This window comes from Ornithorhynchus anatinus, chromosome 9 (assembly GCF_004115215.2).
Source record: "Ornithorhynchus anatinus isolate Pmale09 chromosome 9, mOrnAna1.pri.v4, whole genome shotgun sequence".
Classification (NCBI taxonomy): Eukaryota; Metazoa; Chordata; class Mammalia; order Monotremata; family Ornithorhynchidae; genus Ornithorhynchus; species Ornithorhynchus anatinus.
In genome coordinates, this window is record NC_041736.1 from 40,965,710 (window position 1) to 40,985,268 (window position 19,559).

Sequence of the window (19,559 nt, forward strand, 5' to 3'; positions counted from 1 at the left end):
GTTGGGGAGACTCTTCATGGCCATTAGGTGTAGGGGGTGTCCATCATGATTGATCAATCACAAGCCCCCATGAAGTGCCTCTTATCTCTGCTGTGGCCACCAGTTCTAGCTTAAAAATAGCCCCAGCAGAACCAGGAAAGGAGGAGCCTCTGTGAGCTAGGAGAGCATGTGCTCCAGAGGACCTCGAGAACCTTATCTTGAGGAATCCTTGTTGTTGTCTGCCAGAAGTCTTACACTCATTCAAACGAGAGGGAGAGGAATGTGTGGCCAACTGCAAACATTCACCATTTTTCCCCCTTTTCCTTTCTCAAGCCTTATCACTACTAATTTTCCTTATCTCTACTGTCACAATCTTGGTGTCATTTTCAACTCCTCTCTCCCTTTCTCCTCACATCTTGTCTGTATAATGCCCTCCCTCCGTAACACTTCTGCTCCTTCATCAGTGTCCAGAGGCTCAATTCTAAGGTAAGCCCTCTTCACTGCCCCTCTGGATTGCTGATTTCACTGCCTCATGCTTCTCCTCCCTCCAAATCCATCTCGCACCTCAACAAGACTCATCTTCCTCCGTCATGCTACTCCATTTCCGCCTCTCGGTTTCTTCTCGGAACTATTTAAAATGCCTGTGGGCTTCAGCTCTCCTAAGCACTTAGCACAGTGCTCTGCACATAGTAATCCCTCAATAAATACCATTGATTGATCGATTTCCCCCCCAGCTGACCTCACCCCCACCACTAACTGCCCTCAACTTCCAGCTTGTATTCTAAACTCCAACCAAGCAAACAGGCTTATTATCCACCACATGTTACTCTCTGCTCAATGAGTGCTAAGTATTTGTCTTCCATCTCTCCAATGAGACTATTAGCTCTTCTTCTCTTCTCCCTCATGGGTAACTGCTTACTGAACTTGGTACAGTACTAGGCACAAAGTAGATACTCGAGAAATACTATCAGCTGGGTGTACGGCTGACTGATAAGGATGTTTAGGGCCCAGCCAAGGCACATGTTTCAGTTGGATCATGCTAGCCAGGGGTCATCCCTAACACACCATCCCAGAACCCGAACCAGTTCCAAGAACCCCAGAAACATCCTGTAGCCTCCCCCAGGGCTGCTTCAGGGGGTCGCTTTGGGTCTAGGTTGGTCCAAAGGATTCTTAGGAAATTTGGGGAGATCCTCTTTACTATGCTGAGTAATGAGGGACAAGGGCAGATCTTTATGGAGGGATTCCTCCTTCAGGCTCCCACCCCTGCCCTCCGCTCTCCTGGACTCCTCCCCAAACTCTACTGGATCCCTTCCCGGTCCCTCAGACCTCTTGTAGGCCTCACGTAGCTGTAGAAACTTTTTCCTTCCTTTCCAGCCCGATTCTCCTATGTGAAATAATCTGGGGTGGTCCCCACGCCCCCTATTTCCAGGACCCAGGGTGTGCCAGGCACTACAGAGGAAACGTCCTCAGTGGTGTCTAATACCTGGATTCCTGGAGTTCTCTCCTCTGGATTCCATTTTCAGCCTCTTGCCCCAATCCACTTGCACTCAGAAACCGGGAATCCAACAGCAGCTTTCCCCAGCCGTCTCAGCACCAATAGAGGGTGGACTAGAACAAGAAGATGGTACCTCCCTCTGCTCCGATCCTCTGTCCTACTTTGACCCGAGTTAATCCTGCTGGCAGAGTACTTGGGAAATTCCTGTGGAGAGACAGGAGTCCTGTCTTCTATGGAAGCAGCTCCATTTGCATGGAGAAGCAAGCTACAGGGCTTCCCTGGCTAAGCACTTTATTACTTGGTGAAACATGCCCCTTTCTGGTCTCTGTCTCGTGCTCTTTTTGTCATCGTTCACTTCGCCTCATGCCCTGAACTCGAAGAAGCTGTCTCGCACTCTCCTCTCCTGCGAGGTGACCCTCTTCCCAGAGGGGAAGGTCTGGTACGTTCTCAGATTCTTCGGGGACACCCTAAAGAGGTGCCATTTTGTCTTCAAATCCAGCGGTGGCCTGGAGGGTCGGGGGAGGGGAGGGAAAAGAGTCACGTTGAGGTGAGGGATATGCTTATCCATTCGCTGTAAACCGCCACCGTGGTCTGTGCTCCAGCCATTCTGAGCAGCCACTGCCAACCCTGCCTCTGACGTTAACTTTGACTTTTCAGCTGCAGAATCCTTCGTTTAAGGGGACACTGGAATTTGAACTCAAATCCAGACTGAGGGAACTGGCAGTGATAACTCGTTCACTGCCTAGAGGCATAGAAGCCTCAACCCTAGAACCTGGGGGCAATGGGTAGGAAATTTCCAATGAAGTGAGCAGGGAGCAGGCCTGAGAGACTAGCGTCTCCCTTTTATCTGAAATGTGTGAAACTTGGATGAGCCACATGGGGCCTTCACTGAGCCTAGACCCTCCACATCTGGTCCTAACTGGGGACAGTCAGAGTCAGTCAGACAGTCGGATTTATTGTGCATTTCCTGTGTGCAGAGCACTATACTAAGCACTTGGAAGAGTACAGTGTAACAATAAACAGACACATTTCCTGGTCCACAGAATCTGCTTTCCCAGTTGAGAGAGGGATGTGTCACAAAGTAATAATGAAACTGTGATTCAACTCTCTGAAGGCACGTCTGCTCATTCCTGGGCTCCTCAGGCCTTGATCTCTCCTTCCCCACCTAAAGCTACTCCGGAGCTCAGCCACACAGAACGAAAGAGGGACATCTTTGCTTGCATGAAAGAGCTTGAGCCTGGGAGTCAGAGGACCTAAGTTCTAATCCTAGCTCTGCCATTTGCTTGCTGTGTGATTTGGGGCAAGTCACTTAACTTCTCTGTGCCTCATTTTTCTCATCAGTAAAATGGGGATTAAATGCGTGTTCTCCCTCCTCCCGAGATGTGTGCTGTGTTTGGGATGGGGACTGCATCCAGCCTGCTTATCTTATGTCTACCCCAATTTTTCATGCTTAAACGACCAGAATTATCATTATTATTATTATTATATACTAGTTTTCCCTGCTGAGCCAAACATTCATCTGGCTCTGGGCACTAGGGGGCATCCACAGAACATAAAATAAAGAGGTCCAGCCAACACCACAGGTTTTCAGTTCCGTGTCCGACTCCCTGGCCAGCATATAGCCCCTTCAGCTCTTCACCCCCGAAACCTCCACGACTAACCTGTCCTGGTCAGGAGAGTGGCCCGGGGACTAAGAAAACAATCTGCGTGGTGTTTTAAGAAGTTTAAATCATCTCAGAATGATATGCACAGAAGCTGTGGCTGTGAGAATGGGCAGAATAGGCACCTGCATATATGACTGACTGATTAGGTCTGACTCCAGAAGCCATGGTGGTAGAGAGGCAGAGCCTGGCAGAGCACTGAGGGAGACCATGAGGCAGCTCTAGGTTTCAGGCATGAAGACTGTGGCGGGTGTGCCTGCAGTCAGGAGTCCCCGTACATAAGGAGGAACGAGGGGCCACCGTGACGCAGTCAGACTAGTTTGGAGCCAGCGTCCTAGAATCCCATCGCTCAGCTCAATTTACACAGGGAAGGCCAGGGCCAGAGGGACGTGGACCAACAAAATGGGAGGGACCAGTCATCTGACCAACCAAAAGAACCCGGTTTGGGGTTGGGTGCTGCCTGGAGTTTCTGGGTATGAGTTCCTTTCACTGCATTGACTGAAATGATTTATGTCATTCCTATTTCAGGCTCCCTTGGGTCCCTGAATGAGAGAGGGTAGGCAGGGAAGACAGGTTATTAACAAGTCCCAGGTGCTGTAATCTCTTCCTGTTCCTGGCAGGAAGCACCATCTCCGCGGTTTGGGGCAGTGGATAGGGAAGGAGCAAAGGGAAAAAAGAAAAAGAAAAAAAGAGTGACGTTGATGTGCCCGCAACATATTTTAGGTAACTATCAAGGTCGGGCTGTACTGGACCAAGTTCTTAAAATTTTGGCCCTTGCAAAATAAAATGGCCATTTCTCTGGAGCTCAGAGTGGGATGGAAATGATGCTTCTGAACAGGGGTCAGATTCCACGGGTCCAAGAATAAAAGGGAAGGAAAAGTCAGTAAAGACAGACACGTGTACATGGAAAGAGACACACGCAGAGGCAAAAGAGACTGAGAGGCACAGGGACTTAGAGCAAGCAGGGGTGGCAATCCTATAGTACACAATTCTGGCTGACTTTTTGCCTATGGGAAACAGCGGCAGGTAAGGAAAGAGAGAGAGAGAAGGTAAGAGATAGATCCCTTCCATTGTTTGCCCTACTCTGGAGTTGTAGCTGCTGCCTTTGCTATTGGCTTTTTTTAAAATCAAAGATTTTATTGATGCCTGGTTGGGGAGGGGCAGCATCAGCTATCTCTTTTCCTTTCTCCACTTGTCTACTGGCATTCTCTTGCCCTGAACTCCCAGCTACTACTTGGAATAAAAGTGGGGCTTCAGAGGGTGTCACTGGCTGATTTTCAGGCTGTGGGAAAGGGGCCTGAAATTTATGACTGGATGATGTGCCACTTCAGATCATGTTAATATAAACCTTTTTAGCTGGCCCACCTCCCTTCCCCTCCAGGTGACTTTAATTTTGGATCTTTGGATAAAGAAAAATTATTTTGGAAAAATGCATACTGGGGTATTTACCCTGTATCTCCCCCAGCACTTAGAACAATGCTCTGCATATAGTAAGCACTTAACAAATACCGACATTATTATTATTTGGGTAAGCAGTATTACTGCTCGCAGAGCACTATGTTAAGCACTTGGGAGAATACAACAGAGTTAGTAGTCACATTCCCTGCCCACAAAGAACTTCCATTACATGGAAAAAAAGCGGATAGATGGAAGGAAAGGGGAATTGAGAGATGGAAAAAAAACCTTGGCCCCAGGTTTCTCTGAATAATAGAGTAAATATTTCTTTCCCCAGCCATTTTGGGAAACGATTTATTAGTGTTCTTGGTGTATTTCGCCTGGAGCAGTTGCTTCCCTCAATGTGAATCTAAGACTTAGCTCCCAGGCCCTAAGGGAAATAGGCCCACAGACAAGATCTTTTTGGCTCATTTACCCTTCTTGCAGGGAGACCTGGAGCTGGCGTGCTGCTCTGCGTGCAATGAGCTCTCAGAAAATGTTACCGAATGATCAAGCGCAGCCCCTCCTATTTCTCTCCCACAAGCAGAAACTACACCATCCCTGCAGTCGTTGGGGTTTGCATATTCTTTAAAGTCGAAATCTCAAATCCCAGTTGCTCTTCCTCCCTTAAAGGGTGCCAAGCTTTAGCAGGAAGACTCGTCAAAGCTCCATTTGTGAGCAGGAATGGAGGAAGATCATCCCTGGCTGCCAAAAGGAGCTAAGGTTTAGATAGCCTGTAGGAATGGAGGACGTGGCTATAGTCAGAGGACTAAGAATAATCCAAGATTCACAGTTCTAAGGGCATAAGGGTACCTTCAGATTCATCAGTAGAATTCACTGAGGACCTACTCTTTGCAGACTACTGATCTAAGGGTTTGGGAGATTACAACAGTTCTCAGGAACATGATCCGAGACCTCGAGGAGCTTATCCAATCCTTTCCCGTTTACCTGCAGACTGTAAGCTTGTTGTGGACAGGGAATGTGTTTATCACCTCTGTTTTATTATAATAATAATAATTATTGAGGTATTTGTTAAGCATTTACTCTGTGCCAGGTACTGTACTAAACTCTGGGGTAAATGCAAGCAAATCAGTTTGGACACGGTCCTTGTCCCATATCGGGCTCAAAGTCTTAATTCCCATTTTAGAGATGAGGTAACTGAGGCACAGAGAAGTGAATTGACATGCCCAAGATCACACAGCAGACAAGTGACAGAGCCGGGATTAGAACACTTATCCTTCTGACTCCCGGGCCCGTGCTCTATCTACTATGCCATGCTGCTTCTACTGTACTCTCCCAGGCACTTAGGACAGTGCTCTGCAAACAGTAAGTCCTCAACAAATATGATTGATTGATTGATTACCAGGTAATCCAGGGGGCAAGCAGGCTTTCTTCTAGAGTTGTTCATTTGGCAGCTCAGCCTCAGCACAGTATTCATTCCCCAAGAGAGCTTGGCAGGTGGAGGAGGAAGGAGATGCCCTCAAAGGCATGGTTATTATTCATGTCCTGTCCAGTATGCTCCTGAGGCGAAGTGCAAGGGCTTCATTTCCTCATTTGTTTCCCCACGCTCCTCCACACACTCAGCAAGGTGGGGTTGGTACCATTCCCCCAGCTATACGAAAGGGAAAACCAAGGTCCAGAGTGGAAAAAAGGTATGTCCTAGGCCAGCAGAGGGCAAGGAGTCACCCTGAGATCCAGCCTCATTGGCTCAGGTTCCAGAGACTCGATCTTTGAGTCCCAAGGTGCTGCCTCTCCCTAGCCCAAACCTCAGCTCTCTCTCATTTCCATGCGATAAAAAGCATTCTGAAGTGGGAGGCAAATGAAAGATGCTTGGGCAGAAGAGTGAGGGGGCACTAGCTAGCAGAAGAGAGAAAAGACGTAGGTGTTCAATTCTTTTCTCATGCTCTTCATTGCTCTGATCTGAATCGTTTCAAAGATTCTTCCTTAGAGCCTCCAGACTGACTCCTCCTCATATCGACTTCACTTTTTTAACCCTCGTGAAGACCAAATAACATAGGAGTCTACAAAGAATACAGAGTGTTGCATGAGGTTTTTTGTCTAATGGGCTTCATCATCATCCTCGTCATCAGAGGCACTGATTAAGGGCTTAATCTGTGCAGAGCACTGTACTAAGCCCTTAGAAAAGTACAATCCCAAAGTTGGTAGATATGTTTCCTGCCCACAACGAGTAGTTTCCGGACCCTAAATTACACACACTCCCAGTTGTACTGAGGATGGGGCCATCAAAATTCAGTGTCCAGCTCGGACCTTGCATCTGTTTCCCTTCTGTGTCCCACTACTCCCTCTCTGGAACATCTTGGAGATGGGCCAGAAGCTGGGCTCCATAGTGAGGCAGACCAAGACCCTCCTGTTGTGGCAGGAGGAGGTGACAGGGGATTATTTTGTCCTGGGAAGTTCCCACCCCGCACTGCTCAGAGCCTTAGAGAAAAAAGTGAAGTCGCTACGGGGAGGCAAGATGGTGAGGTGAAAGAGCATCACGCCGAGGCAAAGGGAAACTGATGAAGTGAGACAGAGAGGACACTAGAGAAAAGAGGCAAGGAGGTAAAGGGAAGGAAATCACTACTCAAAGGAGAGGAAAGTGTGTGGGGGGGAAAACACCATAGGGAAGAAAAATGGTGATCCAGGCCAAAGGGTCAGACTGAGTCCATTCTGCTCATCTTTAGGGTTGTTGCCCAGAAGAAAGGTTTTTTGAGCAGTCATTTTAAAGGAGAGAAAAGAGGGGGCTTGTCCACACCTGATATAGCTCTGAGAAGCCTCCTGTTTCTCTAGCTCCTGGTACAGCTCAGAGGGAGCATTCAGAAAGCAGCTGTTACTCCACACAGCGGCTATGAAGCCAAATCGAGAAAAAAAAAATCACACACACGGGAGTCATTCAGCCTCCTTGTTCTCTATTTAATCAGCACTCCTGGTCTGTAGAGATACGACCATCTCTACACAAATCCAATTAATCGGAAGGAGGGCTTGATTACAGAATAAGCGACTGCATTAACTAACTACTGCCTCAGCAGCCCTCTCCTACCTCCCCTCTGAGAAGTGGAGTTTTCCTCCTGCCAGCTCATTCTACAGGATGGCTGCCTCCAGTCACCAACACATGAATTTGAAGTCTCTACATCAGAGCAAAGAGGAATTGGTTCCTGGGTGGGTTGATTGAAGCCCCCACTGAAACACTCCATATCCCATAATAGTAATAATTATGGTACTTGTTTAGCTCTTTCTATGTGCCAAGCACTGTTCTAAACGCTGGGGTAGATACGAGTTAATCGGGCTGGACGGTAGGGACCTGGGGGGGTTTGGAGAAGCTTTGGAACTTTGCTGGGATACTATGGTCTGCACTAGTGAGAGGACCTGGGGCTGGCTCCCTTTTAGAGGAAGGTAAAATGGAGTTCCAAATGGACTTGGGGAAAGTGAGATTAGGACTCAGAGCAAAGCCTCCTACTGCCTCTCTGGAAAGAATGGAATCTGCCCTTTCACCACACTCATTTCTTCTTCAAAGAGTTTTTTTGTTTGTTTGTTTTTATGGTGTTTGTTAAGTGCTTCGTATGTGAGAGGCACTGTACTGAGTACCGGGGTAGATGCAAGCTAATCAGGTCGGACACTGTCCCTGACCCACACTGGACTGACAGTCTTAATCCCCATTTTACAGATGAGGTAACTGAGGCACAGAGAAGCTGTCACTTACCCAAAGTCACACAGCAGACAAGTGGCAGAACCAGGATGAAAACACAGGTCCTTCTGACTCCCAGGCCTGTTCTCCATCCACTAGGCCATGCTGAACTGTGGGGACTGGAGTTTCTCAGGCAAGCACTTCAACCTGATGGTTTGGGGGCTGTTGCTCCATCATCATCACTATTGACTGACCATCTACTGTGAGCAGAGCACTCTACTAGGCCCTTGGGAGTGTGAAATACAAAAGTATTGCATGATCCCTGCCCTGAAGAACCTTACAAATTTATGGGAGAGACAGAAAAACACACATAGTATATATACAAGGGAGAAAAAGGGAAAACACTGATATAATTGAAAACCACAAAGGTAAGTCAAAATGACTAAATAAGTGGAATGAATAAACTAATATTCACATAAGAGGAAAGGTTTGCTATGGGATGACGATCTGTGGAGCTGGGATTAATTGATGAAAGGCCTCTGAAGGAAGTAGTTTTTGAAGACAGTTTTGGCAGAAGTATTTTGGCAAATGGGGGGATTTAATTAATTTAATTATATTCAGTGCTTACTACGTATCAAGGACTGTTCTAAGGTAACTGCGAGTAGATACAAGTTAATTAGGTTGGATGCAGCTCCTGACCCACATGGGGCTCGCAGTCTAAGTAGGACTCTAAACTGTAAACTCATTATGGGTAGATGTGTCCACCAGTCTGTTGTAATACTCTCCTAAACTCTTAGTAGAGAGCTCTGCACTCAGTAAGTGCTCAATAAATAATTGATAGATAGGAGGAAGAACAGAAATTGAACCCCCACTTTAAAGATGAGGAAACTGAGTCCCTGAGAAGTTAAGTGACTTGCTCAAGGTCAAACAGCAGGCAATTAGTAGAGCTGGGATTAGAACCCAGGTCCTTTTACTCCCAGGCCTCTTTCTATTAGGAAGCGGGAGTCTTTTCAGGGTCCCTGTTGATGTTGAACTAAAGCACACAGAGGAGGAAAGGGGCAAGATACTCACAGGTCTGTTGGGATGGGGTACCGTTCTCGCTCCTTCCTGGGCAGGACAAAGTAGGGGACTGGGTGTACAATTCCCGTCTTGTCCCAGTAGTACTCCCGGTGCTTCTGGGCCAGCTACATACACAACCAGAGAACGGACAACGGCGGGGTCAAAATGCACAGCTCTTTGCCCTCCCGGGCCGAAGGAAGCTTCACCCAGGGACTTTGCAAGATGCCACTGGCTGGAAGGGGGCTGAGAGCAGCCCCAGTGGTGAACAGAAGTGGAAGAGTCTCTGCATGGGTAGGGAAGCGGCATGGCATTGGGGGGATAGAACACAGGCCTGGGAGTCAGAAGGTCATGAGTTCTAATCCCAGCTTTGCCACATGTTTGCTGGGGCAAGTCACTTTACTTCTCTGTGCCTCAGCTACCTTGTCTGTAAAATGGGGTTTGAGATTGTGAACTCCATGTGGGACAGGGACTGTGTCCAACCCAATTTGCTTGTATCCACTCCAGTGCTTAGTACAGTGCCTGGCACATAATACTATAAATATTATCATTATTATTAGGGTGCAATGGGACTTTGATGACCTCCAGGCCTTGTCTAGACTCCCTCTCTGGACTGTAAACTCACTGTGGACATCGAATTGTATTGTACTCTCCCAAGTGCTTAGTACAATGCTCTGTACACAGTAAGTGCTCCGTAAATATGATCGTCTGACTGATTTGAAAGATCTTTCCCAAGATAATCCAGTCCCTGGCCACTGTCCCTCCCACTCCTGCAGCCCACGGAATGAATGTTCTGGCACTGAAGTCTAAATACCTGACTCCACTTCGATCAATCAATGGTATTTACTGAGCACTCACTATGTGCAGAACACTGTACCAAGCACTTGGGAGAGCACAACACAAAGAGAGTTAGCAGGCACGGTCCTTTCCCATCCTAGGCCTCCCCTCACCCGGATGAAGCAAGGGGGGGAAGCAGACGACTCACCCGGTAGAACTCCTTCAACTCCTCAGAGCGGTTTTGGTCGAGGTTGAAGTGGGAGTAAGAAGGCGTGCGCAGCCAGCGGTCCCAAGTGAGGGAGCGGCTCCCGAGCACAAGGGAGGGATCTCGAGAGAAGATGGTGGGGAAGAATCCCCCCTTGCTGTAGGGGCTCTGGCTGCTGTCCATGGCTGCGTTGCGGTAGTCCTGGAAGTACTTCAACGTGGTGTTGCCGTAAGTGTCTCCGAAGGTGTAGGCCACATTAGGGACGTAGCCTTGGTACCTGAGGAGGGTGGGCAGTAGGGAGCGATAAAGCCATTACTGAGATAAGACAGGCTTAGGGAATGCCCAATCCTTCACATTGTGCTAGCCCATCTTTGGGATTTCTCTGGCAACCTCCCAAAATGGTGTTCTCCATTTAAGTGGAGAGCAAAAATAGATGATAACCTTATTGCTATATTGTACTCTCCCAAACTCTGCCCACAGTAAACGCTCAATAAATACGATGGTGTGACAAGGACAGGGATCCCAACTCTTCTCCATATGTTGCAAGGATGCTGGGACCACTGAGTGACTGGAATCCTCTCTCTTGCCATTTCCCTTTGCCCCACTAGGGTGCAATGGAGGAACTCGGGGGGTAGGAGGGTGCTAAATCCTCCCAACACCTCCAGTTCCCCAAAAGAGCAGCTGCCTAGAAGCGCCAACCAGTTGTCTTTGTCCATAAGACCCCAAGTCTATTCTTATAGGGGGCCAGCACAGGTTCTGTCCATTAGCTTTTTTCCTGAGCGTCTATTCTAAAGATCCGTATCAGTCTGACTGCTAGCTGCTTTTCTATACTGGTCTGCCAATCTCAACTGACCTGACCTTGCCAAAATGCTCCTACTTGATGGTCTCCCTAAAGCTTCAATCTCCTCCACATCTCTGCCCTTGGGAAGAAATATTGCTTTGGATAATAATAATAATAATAATGTTGTTATTTGTTCAACACTTAGTATGTGCAGAGCACTGTTCTAAGTGCTCGGGTAGATACAGGGTGATCAGATTGTCCCACATGAGGCTCACATTCTCAATCCCCATTTTACAGATGAGGTAACTGAGGCACAGAGAAGTTAAGTGACTTGCCCACGGTCAACAGCTGGCAAGTGGGCAGTGTCAGGATTCGAACCCATGGCCTCTGACTCCCAAGCCCGGGCTCTTTCCACAGAGCCACGGGGTCATATTGTTTTAGCAATAGCCCTTTAAAATGCAGTTAGTTTTGATGAACATTGAAGTCTAAGGTCCCAGAAAGAGCCTATCATTGCATCCCCTTTCAAAAACCTGAAGTGTTCAACCCATCACAGTCATATTGGCTTTGGAGTCAGGGCTCATGAGTTCGAATCCCAGCTCTGCCACTTGTCGGCTGTGTGACTGTGGGCAAGTCACTTAACTTCTCGGTGCCTCAGTTCCCTCATCTGTAAAATGGGGATTAAGACTGTGAGCCCCACGTGGGACAACCTGATTCCCCTGTGTCTACCCCAGCGCTTAGAACAGTGCTCGGCACATAGTAAGCGCTTAATAAATACCAACATTATTATTATTATTATTATATTCATTGAGTGTTTACTGTGTGCCGAGCACTGTTCTAAGATCTTGGATGAGTACAATACAACAGAGTTGGTATACACGATCCCTGTTGACGAGGAGCTTACAGTCTACATTGGGAGATGGACATTAAAATAAATTAGAGAGAAGAGAAAAGAGCTTTTGAAATATGAAGTGTTATTGTTAATCTTCTTCTAGCCACCCCCTGCTCTCAGTCCTGCTCCTCCTCCACATTTGGCTTTTCTACTCTGATTGCTGAAGTATTTGCATCCAAATAGAAGCTTTCTCCTCTGCAATCCCTCTATTGCTCTGGCTCGATGCACTCCGGGATTTGCTGGTATAAAATGAGCGTGTGTAATGATCGGCAATGAATATTTATGAAGAAACCCCGGTGGTAGGCACTTCGGAGACCAGAGAAGGTTCAGTGTCAACCTGTGGATGTGTGAGTGGCCCTTTGTCCCGAGATGAGTATATGCAGCTGTATAAGTCTAAGTGTGTTCCTGCACCCTTCAGTTTCTTTGAACGTGTATGTGAGGGTTTGGCTGTTTGCAGAAGACCCATTTAGGTGGAGAACATATCTTCTCAAAAAGCCCAACCCCACTGATTGTCCTTGTACTGGATAGAGAAGAGAAAGAATGGGTTATTCTAGCGCAAAGCATTGTCTTCTAACAGTAGCGGGAGCCCCCCTTTTTCAGTCCAGCTACCATTACCCTGGGCAGGAGTCGGTTCCCACTAGTGGGGGCCAGGCTGAGGAAATGGCAACTGAAGCTTTGCCTAGTGGAAAGAGTACAGATCTGGGAATCAAAAGACCTGGTTTCTAATCCTGGCTCCACCACTGTGACTTGCCTGTTATGTAACCTTGAGTAAGTCGTTTAACTGCTCTGTGCCGCAGTTACTTCATCTGTAAAACGGGGATTAAGACCGGTGAGCCCCATGTGGGACACAGACTGGGTCCAACCTGACTAGCTTGTATATACTCTTGTGCTTAGCACAGTGGCTGTCACCTAGTAAGCACTTAACAAATATCATTTTAAAAAATAGGATTTCCAGGTAACTCTTAGTAGGGGTACAGCCTTATTTGTGCTGCCTTATAGCACTTACCGAGAGAGGGCATGTTAAGATCAATCAATAAACAGAATTTATTCAGCACATACTGTGTGGAGATCACTTGGGATCCAGTGGATTGAACCAGTGACTCTCTATAGAAGTCATAGAGATTTTTACTAACAAGTTTAAACTCCAGAAAAATTATCCCTGATACAAGCTTGTATCAGGGGTCGTAATCAACTAGGAACGAGATGACAACTTTATCACGTGCTTTGCAGATGCACAGTGTATGACAAAGGAATGCAGGACTTGATCCTTATTGATTGGATCAAACGGATGAGGGAAAACTACTCCAGGAGAGCTTCCCCCTTAATATCTAATCTCCCCACTGTATTTCGCTGAACACTTTCATACCCTCTAAGTATTTGTGAACTCACAGCTCCCTCCTCCCGCAGCACTTCTGTACATAACTTATAGAACTCTATTACTTCCCCTTGGGTGTAATATACTTTAGTGTCTTTCTCCCCCAATATACTGTAACCTTCTTGATGGCAGCAATCACTTGTAGTACTTCTGCTTTTAATCAACAAATAATAATAATAGTATTTGTTGAGCACTTCCTGGGTGCCAAGCACTGTACTAAGCACCTAGTACAGTGCTCTGCACACCCGTATTCAATAAATCCTATGGATTGAGTCAAGACAAAATAGAGATAAATCAAGCACTACGAAATGCTTTTGAGAATGAAAAGTCAATATATCAAAGTAATGAACAGTAGAAATTGGAGGAATTCAAAATTAGCCAATATTAGTCAGAAATCAGACCACGCTCTGGACCGGAAATAGTTGGGACCATTATATATAACTGACAGATTAAGCCTAATCGTGTACCAGGTTGCCTCTAATGGAAAATGTAAGTGGGTGCGTGTGTCACAGTTAGGAAAATATGATGACTAAAGATGTTCTTTTCTGTTTTGCTGATTACGACATTGATAACTTCTTTGGGACCACGCCCATTACAACTGGTGACTTCTTGTGACTTTAAGCAAGTCACTGAATTTTTCTGTGCCTCAGTTTACTCAACTGTAAATATAAGAATCAAATACCCATTATTCTGTCCCCTTAGACTGTCAGCCCGTTGTGGGAGAGAGAATAGCTCTGATCTAATTATACTGTATCCACCCAGGGGTTGACACACACGGTCGCTCGCCGTGGTCAGCGAATGCTTTGGCCACTTTTTGAATTGTACTCTCCCAAGCGCTTAGTACAGTGTTCCGTACACAGTATGCGTTCAATCAGTAGCACGGATTAATGGGTAAGATCTTCCATAGCCTAGTGGCAAGAGCATGGGCTTGGGAGTCAGAGGATGTAATAATAATAATAATGTTGGTATTTGTTAAGCGCTTACTATGTGCAGAGCACTGTTCTAAGCGCTGGGGGAGATACAGGGTTATCAGGTTGTCCCACGTGAGGCTCAAAGTCTTAATCCCCATTTTACAGACGAGGTCACTGAGGCACAGAGATGTGAAGTCACTTACCCCCAGTCACATAGTTGATAAGTGGCAGAGCCGGGATTCGAACCCAGGACCTCTGACTCGCAAGCCCGGGCTCTTTCCACCGAGCCACGCCATTTCTCAGCTAAATTAAGTTCTGCACGTAGTAAGCGCTTAACAAATACCAACATTATTATTATTAACAAATACCATAAGAATGATTATTATTATTCCGAGGGCTTCCGTCTCCTCCTTTCCCGTCTCCATCCCTGGGGCTGATGGACGCCTCCGCTCCCTGAAATGTGGAGCCTCCGCTTACCCGGGCATGAGGCTGGGTGGCACGTAAACGGCATTGCTGGTGGTCATCAGGGTCCCCGCGCTGCGGGATGCCATGGTGCCACCAGCCCCCCCGCCTTGCGGGACCCCGCTCTGGTGGCCGCCGGGGTTGCGGGGGAGCGGGCTGGGCCTCCCCCTGCCAGGGCCTGCCGACCGAGCCGGGGGCCGGACCGGAACGGTAAACACCTCCTCCGTCACCTGGCAACGGCGCCCGGGACCTTGGCAACGGGGACCGCATCGCAGCTGCCGCCGCCGCCGCCGCCGCCGAGATGCCCTCCGGCCTCCTTTAATAATAATGTTGGTATTTGTTAAGCGCTTACTATGTGCAGAGCACTGTTCTAAGCGCTGGGGGAGATCCAGGGTAATCAGGTTGTCCCGTGTGAGGCTCACAGTTAATCCCCCTTTTACAGATGAGGTAACTGAGGCACAGAGAAGTGAAGTGACTTGCCCACAGTCACCCAGCTGCCAAGTGGCAGAGCTGGGATTCGAACCCATGACCTCTGACTCCCAAGCCCGGGCTCTTTCCACTGAGCCACGCTGATTCTCTAATAACAATAATCTTGGTATTTGGTAAGCGCTTGCTAGGTGCAGAGCACTGTTCTAAGCTCTGGGAGAAGCAGCGTGGCTCAGTGGAAAGAACCCGGGCTCGAGAGTCAGAGGTCATGGGTTCCGAATTCCTACTCTGCCACTTGTCAGCTGGGTGACTGTGGGCCGGTCACTTCACTTCTCTGGGTCTCAGTTCCCTCATCTGTAAAATGGGGATTAACTGTGAGCCCCAGCTGATGACCCTGTATCTACCCCAGCGCTTAGAACAGTTCTCTGCACACAATAGGCACTTAACAAATATCAACATTATTATTATTATTATACCGGGTCATCAGGTTGTCCCACGTGAGGCTCACAGTTAATCCCCATTTGACAGATGAGGGAACTGAGGCCCAGAGAAGTGAAGTGGCTTGCTCACAGTCACCCAGCTGAGAAGTGGCAGAGGCAGGATTCGAACCCATGACCTCTGACTCCCGAACCCGGGCTCTTGCCGCTGAGCCACGCTGCTTCCCTGTGATAATCCTTCCTCAGGATCAGTCGCTCCGTTTCCCTAGCCCTCTCTAGGGAGAGATGGCCCGGAGTCGCTTCATTTTAACCCAATCCTCCCAGGCAGGGCCCAGACCTCGTCCAGCCCAGCCCCGCTTCTCTCCTCCACTGAACGCCTCACCCCCCTCCCCGTGCTCCCAGAATACCGGGACCCCCGCCTCCCACCCAGCTCCCTGTCCTCGGGGGCGCCTTCTCTCCCCTCCCCTCCTGAAGCCTACCCACCCCAGGAATAATCATCACTGTGGCATTTGCTAAGCGCTGAGTATGTGCCAAGCGCTGTACTAACCGCTGGGGTGGATGCAAGCACATCACTTGGACACAGTCCCTGTCCCACGTGGGGCTCACAGTCTCAATCCCCATTTTACAGATGAGGTTACCTCGTCTGTATAGTAGGGATACCGTTGAATAACATAGCGAAGGGACTTGAAGGACAGAGCTGTGAAAAAGTCTTAGTTCTTCCTCCCAAAGGTGCATATTTGTAATTTTGAGTTTTCACAAATTTGATAAGAAAAGGAAATCTCCCCTTTTTTTGTTTTCTCCTAATGTTATTTAATGTAAAACGGGGATCAAGACCATGAGCCCCATGTGGGGCGTGGACTGTGTCCAACCTGGCTAGTTTGTATCTACCGCAGGGCTTAGTACAGTGCCTGGCACATTGTAAGCACTTAAAAAGTACCACGAAAAAAGTGACTTGCCCAAGGTCACATGTGGCAGAACCAGGATTAGAACCCATGTCTTTCTGACTTCCAGGCCCATGCTGTATTCATTACGCCCTGTACTTCCTAGCTTTTCCATTAGCACCTTCCCCTCCTTCTCGTTTAGCCCAACAAGCCCCTTCTCCTTTGCTTTGAAGCAGCTTCTCACTTTACCCAGATCACTGCACCAATACTTTGTAAGAGGAAAATAACCACTGAAAATGGAAAACACAGGTAAGGTTTTAAAAATAATGTATTGGGTGGTCTCTTTTCCACTTGATGGATCACACCAGTGTAAATATTTAGGTGACAATCTCTTTTCAGCTGTTCTGTTCTTCAAGGGTGGGCCTCCCTGTTCCTCTTCTAAATTGTAAACTCCCTGTGGGAGGGGGTGTCTCTTTCTGTGAATCTCCACATGTTTAGGGCCAACCACTCAATGAATATGTATGATGGTGCTCTTCATAGAAAAATCAAGTGTTTCTCCAAAACTTCATTAGGAAGACGGGGGGAGTAAGAAGGAGAAACAGACACGAGAACATGAGGGGATGTCACTAAGAAGAAGGACTAGTGGAATTAATTGCAATTTATATTGAAAGATAAAGCTAACAGACATTGTTTTCAATCTAAAATTGTGGCCGCAGCAGGGTTCCTTAAGTCTGGGGGAATAGGCAGGTGCCTTCCAGTTTTGGTAGTATCTCTGGCAGCTTGGAAAACCTTATAAATGACCAGGTTTCCCCCTGCCCCTGTACCCTTGAAAGTAGGCTGTGCTCAGGCCCAGAATTGCTGGAACCTGCACCCCATATAAACCCACAAGTGTCATTCTTCACCCACTGGATGGAAGAACTGAGTTAACCAGAACAGATTCCATGCCTTCTAAGATTCACAGATTTTGATGTCTGTGGTTTTGATTTTGTGTGAGAAGTTTGTCATTTAAACCTGAAAAACTCCCCTTGAGTGGAAAAAGAAAAGAAAGTACGGGACAGGTGAAATCCAGCTACAACAGTGACAATTTAGCAGTTCCAGCTGATCATCCCTAACTAGATAATGCTTCTCAGATCTTTGCATCAAACCAAAGAGTTTAGGGGAAGGAACTATTTGTTTCCTCTTCTGGCAGCGTGGCGCAGTGGAAAGAGCACGGGCTTTGGAGTCAGGGCTCATGAGTTCAAATCCCAGCTCTGCTACTTGTCAGCTGTGTGACTGTGGGCAAGTCACTTAACTTCTCTGGGCCTCAGTTACCTCATCTGTAAAATGGGGATTAAGACTGTGAGCCCCACGTGGGACAACCTGATTCCCCTGTTTACCCCAGTGCTTAGAACAGTGCTCTGCACATAGTAAGCGCTTAACAAATACCAACATTATTATTATTATTAACCCTAACAGCTTTTCTGCTACCCAGTAACTCCAAGTGGGCCAGAAGTAGAATAGAGATGAAAGTAGGGAGCCAAAACCTCTCACCGCAGGCAACTTGTGGACCTTAATATATGTTTAATGGTAACTGTTAAGCACTGTGTGTCAGGCACGGTACTAATTTACTCAATCAGAGGAGGGTTTCGAATTTAAATTCACCTCCTTTTCTATCCTCATTAGAAATGGACGGTGGCTGGTTAGCGTCTTTGTATCATTAAGGAGGTGGTTCCACTTTTTATTTTGAGTAAGGGGCAAACTCAGGTAGGGCACTGAGGAGGTTCCCCACCCTGGCCCTCATTGGGGCTGCACAAAACACCGCCTGGAAAAAATAACACAAGTCGCGGCCCCAGAGCCAGCGAGCACGGGCTCGGGAGTCAGAGGATGTGGGTTCTAATCCCGCTTCCGCCACTTGTCTGCTGTGTGACCTTGGGCAAGTCACTTCTCTGTGCCTCCGTTCCCTCATCTGTAAAATGGGGATGAAGACTGTGAGCCCCACGTGGGACCACCTGATTACCTTCTATCCACCACAGTGCTTGGCACATAGTAGGTACTTAAATACCATAATAATTATTATTATTACTCGGGGAGAGGGGGTGTCTAACAAAGCACTCACTGGACGCTACAGTGAGCCTCGACTGGGGTCCACTGGAGTTGAGAGGAGGGTCTCCGAAATTTGGGGGGATGTGGTCCCAGAGATGGAGGAGCCAGTCCTGGAGCCTGGCAGAGGCAAGAGAGGCAATTTTTGTTCAGAATCTCCAGGGAGGCAAAGGGCAGGAGAAAAAAGGGTTGATCCTTGAAGCACGGTTGAATGGAGGTCGCCCTTCCTCTTCAATCACTCCTCCTCTCCCGCAGGTGGAGGGAGCACGCACTCCCTCCCCAATCAGCCAGCTCATTTCCCACACCTGGCGGGGGATGAGCAGGCTTCCCCGCCCCTCTGGGCCCCGTGCCCTCCCACCCCGTGGTGCAGGACGTGGCTGGGACCCGCTGCGGTCAGCAGTCGTACAAGAACAGTGACCCCCGTCTCCGAGCTCTGCTGCGGTAAGTCGGAAACGGGGGACAGCCCCAAAGCTGCAGGAGAGAAACGGGCTTGCCCCCTGGCCGCTCCTACCCTTCCCCCAAATCTCGGCCACGTGGGAACGCGCCCGGGGTAGGTCCCCGCTTCAGGGCCCAAAATAAATAAATGGTGGTATTTGTTAAGCGCTTATTATTTGCAAAGCACTGTTCTAAGCGCTGGGGGGTACAAGGTGATCAGGTTGTCCCACGTGGGGCTCACGGTTTTAATCCCCATTTTACAGATGAGGTCACCGAGGCACAGAGAGGTTAAGTGACTTGTCCAAAGTCACAGAGCTGGTAAGCGGCGGGGCGGCATTAGAACCCACGACCTCTGACTCCCAAGCCCGGGCTCTTGCCACTGAGCCACGCTGCTTCTCAAAGTGCTAATAGCTCCCTTAGCCATCGCCCCCTTCTCCCCAATCAAGAATCCAGGAGTTGTGGACCGGGGGAAGCCAGCGGGGGCTAGGTGGACTCGAGACTCAGTTGAACTGGGGAGACGGGTGGTGGACTCAAAATCCACCAACACCAGACAAACGAAGGCGTTAACGTGGGCCTGCTCACACCCTGATCTTGTACCTCTGGGCTCTTTAGGGTCTCTGTGAATTTGGGATTTTCACTGCTGCTTCAAGC

General features: G+C 48.2%; 1 protein-coding gene across 2 annotated transcripts in view; it reads right to left on the minus strand.

Annotated features, from left to right (window-relative positions):
• FAM166C (family with sequence similarity 166 member C) overlaps window positions 1-14,866 on the minus strand; it is a 53,059-nt gene extending 38,193 nt beyond the window's left edge. The window contains exons 1-4 of one of the 2 annotated variants that reach the window (XM_001508900.4): window positions 14,666-14,860; window positions 10,236-10,509; window positions 9,266-9,378; window positions 1,749-1,980 (exon numbers count right to left, since the gene is read on the minus strand). In XM_001508900.4, coding sequence (XP_001508950.2) covers window positions 1,836-1,980; window positions 9,266-9,378; window positions 10,236-10,509; window positions 14,666-14,739 — 606 coding nt within the window. In that variant the 5' untranslated portion in view covers window positions 14,740-14,860 and the 3' untranslated portion in view covers window positions 1,749-1,835. Of the gene's footprint in view, window positions 1-1,748; window positions 1,981-9,265; window positions 9,379-10,235; window positions 10,510-14,665 lie in introns of those variants that run through there. The other variant, XM_029071928.2, reaches the window with a different exon arrangement.
• Between the last annotated feature and the right edge of the window lie 4,693 nt (window positions 14,867-19,559).